Below are 6,000 nucleotides of genomic sequence, written 5' to 3' on the forward strand. Positions count from 1 at the left end.
TACTAAGCAGAGATCTGAGGGCTACTTGAAGGCTCCACTGCCAGAGACATAAAGATTGGGAGTTGACTGAGCATCTTAAAGCATACATATAACAATCATTCCCAAAGCTGGGAGGGATTAGTTCTAGGATCCCTTGAAAGTTTATATAAAATGACATTTGCATGTAAACCTACACATATATTCCTGTATTCTTTAAATCTTGTCAAGATTAAGTATATTATCCAAAACAGTATTTATGTGTATGAGATATGTTTGTGCACGTACCCTCAGGAGGCCAGAGGTTGATGTTTGCCTATCATCTAACACCTCTTTTTTTTTTCCTCCCTGTGATACTCTCTCGTTGAATCTGGAGCTTACTGATGGGCTACACTAACTGGTCAGTGAGACCCTGGGATCTCATTACTGCCTCCCTGTTTAGAATTACATGTCATATCATACTTTTCACATAGCTGCTGGAATTCTGCACTCGGGTCTTCATGCATGCACGAGAAAAACTCACCCACTGATTCATCTCACCTGTCCCTCTAATACAGTCTGAACGTTACATTGAGGTAGTAATGACCAAAAGAAAATTATCTGTTGAATATAGTTACAGGATTTTTTTGAGACATAGAGAGACCATGTCTCAAAAAAACAAACTAAACAAAAAGATTAGAAAATATTAACAGCTGAGGCTACAACTATATATTATTTTCTGCTAGACATTATATGTTCGACTTGTGCATGCTAGGAAAGCACTATGCTACAAAACTATATCCCTAACCTTTTTGTTGTTGTTTTTTTTCGAGACAGGGTTTCTCTGTGTATAGCTTTGGCTGTCCTGGAACTCATTCTGTAGACTAGGCTGGCCTTGAACTAACAGAGGTCTGCCAGTTGCAATCACAGGCATGTGCCACCGTGCTGGCTTGTTTTAACTTTTGAGTTTGAGAGAAATTGTCACTAAGTTGCCTGAGTTGCCCTTGAATTCCTTCTATATGCCAAGCTGCATGGATCTGCTTACTTCAGGTTCCTGAGTAGCTAGGATGACAGCTCTGTGCCAAAATACAACTTTAGGGACTGGTGACCTACTACTTGCAGATGTGTGCAGTGGCATTAATGCATCTCCCCTTTCCCACATATATACTTTTGATATGGTAATTTAATCTTTTAAAAATTAAAGTAAAACTGTGTGTAAATACTTGAAAACATTTTATTTAGTTTTATTTCTTAATGATGTCAGAGTCTAACATTGGCTAGTAGTTTAATAATTATTATGTACATGCTAGTTTCTATACTTTGGTGGTGGTGATGTTCATTGAAATAAAAATTCAGTATATACCCCACCAGGCTGACATAAATTTTATAGTTCTCTTCCTGTCTCAGGCTCTCAAGTCGTGGTGCTGCAGTTACATGCTGCTGCACCTGACTACATGTGCTCGTTTCTTGATCTGTATTTATTTCTCTGTGTAGGTGTTCAGAGCCTTGTGTGTCCTGTGTATATGCCCTACTACTTTGTCCCTAGAAGCTATAAAAATAGAACTTGAGGAGGCGATGGTTGTTTTGAGAATGGATGATCATCAAACAGGAATGTTATTGAATGGATAAATAACTTTTATTTTTGTGTTTTTGAGACAGGGTTTCTCTGTGTAGCCTTGGCTGTTCTGGAGCTTGCTCTGTAGACCAGGCTGGCCTCGAACTCACAGAGATCTGCCTGCTCTGTCTCTCGTTAAAGGCATGTGACACCACACTCGACCTGACAAAATTTTTAATGATGTATAGCACAGTAAGGTGTTAAGTGCAGTTGAACATTTTATAATTTAAAATAACTGTTAGTGAATTGGAAAGAGGATTATTGATTAAGGGGAACAGGTTCAATTCCCAGCATCCACATGGCAGTTCACACGATTTGTAACTCCAGTGCTAGGAAGATTCAACAATCGGTATTTATGTAGACAAAACACCCATCCATACAAAAAATAACAAAACAAAAAAGGATTTTATTTACTTATTAATTGTGTGTGTACATGCGTGCGTGCACATGTGGGCATGCATGATGTATGGGTACACAATGCCATGGAGCGCATGTGGAGGTCCGAGGACAACTTTGTGGAGCCCTTTTTTGCCTTCCACCTTGTTCCAGACTTATGCAGCCAATTTGAAGTGATTATTAAAAAGAAATTAGGCCTGGTGTGGTGGTACAAGTCTTTGATCCAAACATTCAGGAGGTAGAGGCAGGCAGATCTCTGAGTTCAAGGCCAGCCTGGTCTACAGAGTGAGTTACAGAACAGCCAGGGCTATGTAGTAAGATCCTGCCTCAAAAAAAAAAAAGTATCTTTTGTATTATGTGGATACATTGCCTTTGAATTAAAAAAACCTATGGCCTATTGGAAAGGGTAGAATAGAAGGTAGGACATCCGACAGGTAGAAAGGATTCTGGGATAGAGCCAGGTACAGGAGAGGACAGACACATGGTGCCTGAGCAGAAGTAACCGGCTACATGGCAGAATATAGATTACTGTAAAAGAGTTATTTTAAGTTATGAGCTTAAATAGTCAGGGAGGAGCTTGGCAATTTAGCCTAGGTATCTGTAAATAAATTTTGAGTCTCACAAGTCATTATTCTGGGAGCTTGGGGCCAGAAGGAACTCCTCCCTTCCCTACAACTCTGTGGTATATGTGTATACTTGATGGGTATAACCAATGTAAAAGGTAGAGTCAATGTTGAAGGTTTGCCCTGGATTCTTTCTACTGCTCAAAACACACCAGGAAACAAGAAGAGGAAACATATTACAGAGAGGCAAAAGGAAACCTTTGTAACTGAAACTAAAATAGCAAATGGATCATATTCTGAAAATATTTGCACTTAAGCACTGTTCTGACTCAAGCCCAATCTCCTTTTTTCTTTTGTGAAGGTGTTAGAATTGAACCTAATTATATTGTATTGTGCTGAGCAAATACTTCGTAGTTACATCTATCTCTGGAACTCCTGGCTTGTTCTACTATGCCTGGCTAACACCAACTCTTAATACAGATCATTAGTGTAGGTAAAGGAAATTTTTTTCCAAGTAGTCCTAAGAACCATGCCAGTTTTACCATACAGAATTGTTTGTTTGTTTGTTTGTTTGTTTGTTTTTTGAGACAGGGTTTCTCTATGTTGGTCTCACTGTCCTGCAACTCACTCTGTAAACCAGACTGCCCTCAAACTCAAAACTCAGAAATCCACCTGCCTCTGCCTCCTTAGTGCTCAGACTAAAGGTGCACAGCACACCCCTACCGCCTAGCTCAGAATGCTATTTTTTATTAAATTTTAAGTTTTATTTTTTTGTGTGTGCATACACATGTGTGTCTGTTTTCCTTCAACTATGTAGGTACCAAGAATCGAACTCAAAGATATTTATGCTTGGCAGCAAGGACTTTTTTGCCCAATGAACCATCTTGCCAGCTGTTTTATTTATTTGCTTTTGGAAACTTTATGAGTTATAGATGTTTTACCGGCATGTATATTTGTATACTGTGTTTGTGCCTGATGCCTATGGAGGTCCAAAGAGGGCATTGGGATCCTTGGAACTGGAGTTGAGAGTTGTTAGTCACCATGCAGGTGCTGGGAGTAGAACCTGGGTCATCAACAAGAAGAGCCAGTGTTCTTAACCACGGAGCCATCTCTCCAGGCCTTATGTAAAATTTTAATTTATATGATTGAACACTTTTATTTCATATGTATAGGTGTTTTGCCTGCATATATGTCCATGTACTGTACATAAATACTTAAGTATATGCTTCAACCAGTCTACTAATGTGCAAAAAACCAAAGGGGCACATTTCAAATTAAAAGTGAACAAAGTTGTACTATTTTTTTCGTAGACCCCTGTTAATCATCTTGTCTGGGATGGATGTACCTCACAGTAAATTCAATGTGATGCTGAAATTTTTTTCTTACGGTTTGAGGTGTTTTGACTGCAGTCCCCTTTGCTCACATTTATATAGGGTCCTGCCTAATAGTTTTCTTTTGGGAGCTGGGTTTTCATGCTGCCTGCTTTTACTCACTGGTGAATCTTGTTCCTGCAGGTACAGGTGCAGGTACAACAGTCTCCACAACAGGTCTCAGCTCAGCAACTTTCCCCACAGTTCACCGTTCACCAGCCTGCTGAGCAACCCATCCAGGTCCAGGTGCAGATCCAGAGCCAAGCACCACAGTCAGCTGCCCCCTCCATCCAGACCCCATCTCTGCAGAGCCCCAGCCCCTCGCAGCTGCAAGCAGCCCAGATCCAGGTGCAGCACGTGCAGGCGGCCCAGCAGATCCAGGCTGCAGAAATCCCCGAGGAGCATATTCCACATCAGCAAATCCAGGCTCAGCTGGTGGCTGGCCAGTCTCTTGCTGGGGGTCAGCAGATTCAAATCCAGACCGTGGGTGCCCTTTCCCCACCACCATCCCAGCAGGGCTCACCCCGGGAAGGGGAACGGCGGGTTGGCACAGCCAGTGTCCTTCAGCCAGTGAAGAAACGCAAAGTGGACATGCCCATCACCGTATCCTACGCCATCTCAGGGCAGCCAGTGGCCACCGTGCTGGCCATTCCACAGGGCCAGCAACAGAGTTACGTGTCTTTGAGGCCAGACTTACTGACAGTAGACAGTGCTCACCTGTACAGTGCCACTGGGACCATAACTAGCCCCACAGGAGAAACTTGGACCATCCCTGTTTATTCTGCGCAGCCCCGGGGGGACCCTCAGCAGCAGAGCATTACCCACATTGCCATTCCCCAGGAAGCCTACAATGCAGTTCATGTCAGTGGCTCACCCACAGCCCTGGCAGCTGTAAAGCTGGAGGATGACAAAGAGAAGATGGTGGGCACCACATCTGTAGTGAAAAACTCCCATGAAGAGGTAGTGCAGACCCTTGCAAACTCTCTCTTTCCAGCACAGTTCATGAATGGCAACATCCACATTCCAGTGGCTGTGCAGGCCGTAGCAGGCACGTACCAGAATACGGCTCAGACTGTACATATATGGGACCCACAGCAGCAGCCGCAACAGCAAACTACACAAGAACAGACGCCGCCGCCACCACAACAACAGCAGCAACAGCTCCAGGTTACTTGTTCAGTAAGTTAGACTTAATCTGTAGGGCATTTTGCTTTCTTGGGTTCCAGTGTAACAGAACTCGCCTCTATAGTGACTGAATTATTTCATTCCATCATGATTATCTTAACGATGTGTTGGGCAGCCTGATATACAAAGCGAGTCCAAGACAGCCAAGGCTACACAGAGAGACCCTGTCTCAGGAGGAAAAAAAAAAAAAAGATAGTGTCTGGGGCAAGGAAGAGGAATTCAACAAGATGACCAGTGATTTTTCTGTGGTTTTTAGAGAGTGGTTGGGTAGGATCCCTAGAATATTTCTTTATAATACCTTTTTACAATTTATTTTTATTATATGAGCATTGATTGGTGTTTTGATTGCATGTATGTCTGGAACTGGAGTTACAGACAGGTGTGAGCCAGCATGTGGGTGCTGGGAATTGAACTTAGGTCCTCTGGAAGAGCAGCCAGTGTGCTTAACCAATGGAACCATCCCTTCAGCCCAGTAATATATTTTATGATGGATAAAGTTGATGCTATGAGGAATGGAAGAACCCCAAATTGTTATATGTGATTCATGGGCCACTTATATTAACAACTGTAGTTGCACTATTAATTTAGCACACAAATAGTAAGCTCCTGGAAAAGAGCTTGTGAGGTAGGTTTTTTTTTTTTTTTTCTTTAGTTACCTTTGAGTATGGTATAAATAAATTAAAAGCCCTGAAATACCTCTTAGTAGGTCTATTGAAAGGTGCTGGGGGGGGGGGGTACACCCGTAATGCTGGCACTTGGGAGGCAGAGGCAGGCAGATAACTGAGTTCCAGGCCATCCAGAACTATATAATGATACTTTGCCTCAGAAAACAAAGGAAGGGAAATAAATAGCAGCACAACAACAACAACAACAAAAAAAAAAAAAAAAAAAAAAAAAAAAAAAAAAAAAAAAAAAA

At 42.1% G+C, this 6,000-nt stretch overlaps 1 protein-coding gene across 4 annotated transcripts in view; it reads left to right on the top strand.

Annotated features, from left to right (window-relative positions):
* Positions 1-6,000, top strand: part of Qrich1 (glutamine rich 1) — a 47,994-nt gene that overhangs the window by 14,565 nt on the left and 27,429 nt on the right. For all 4 annotated transcript variants that reach the window (XM_055629914.1, XM_055629915.1, XM_055629917.1 and 1 more), the window contains one exon: positions 4,044-5,078. In XM_055629914.1, the coding sequence (XP_055485889.1) occupies positions 4,044-5,078 (1,035 nt within the window). The remainder of the gene's footprint in view (positions 1-4,043; positions 5,079-6,000) is intronic.

Source organism: Psammomys obesus, unplaced genomic scaffold (genome assembly GCF_907164565.1).
Source record: "Psammomys obesus unplaced genomic scaffold, mPsaObe1.curated_primary_1811, whole genome shotgun sequence".
Classification (NCBI taxonomy): Eukaryota; Metazoa; Chordata; class Mammalia; order Rodentia; family Muridae; genus Psammomys; species Psammomys obesus.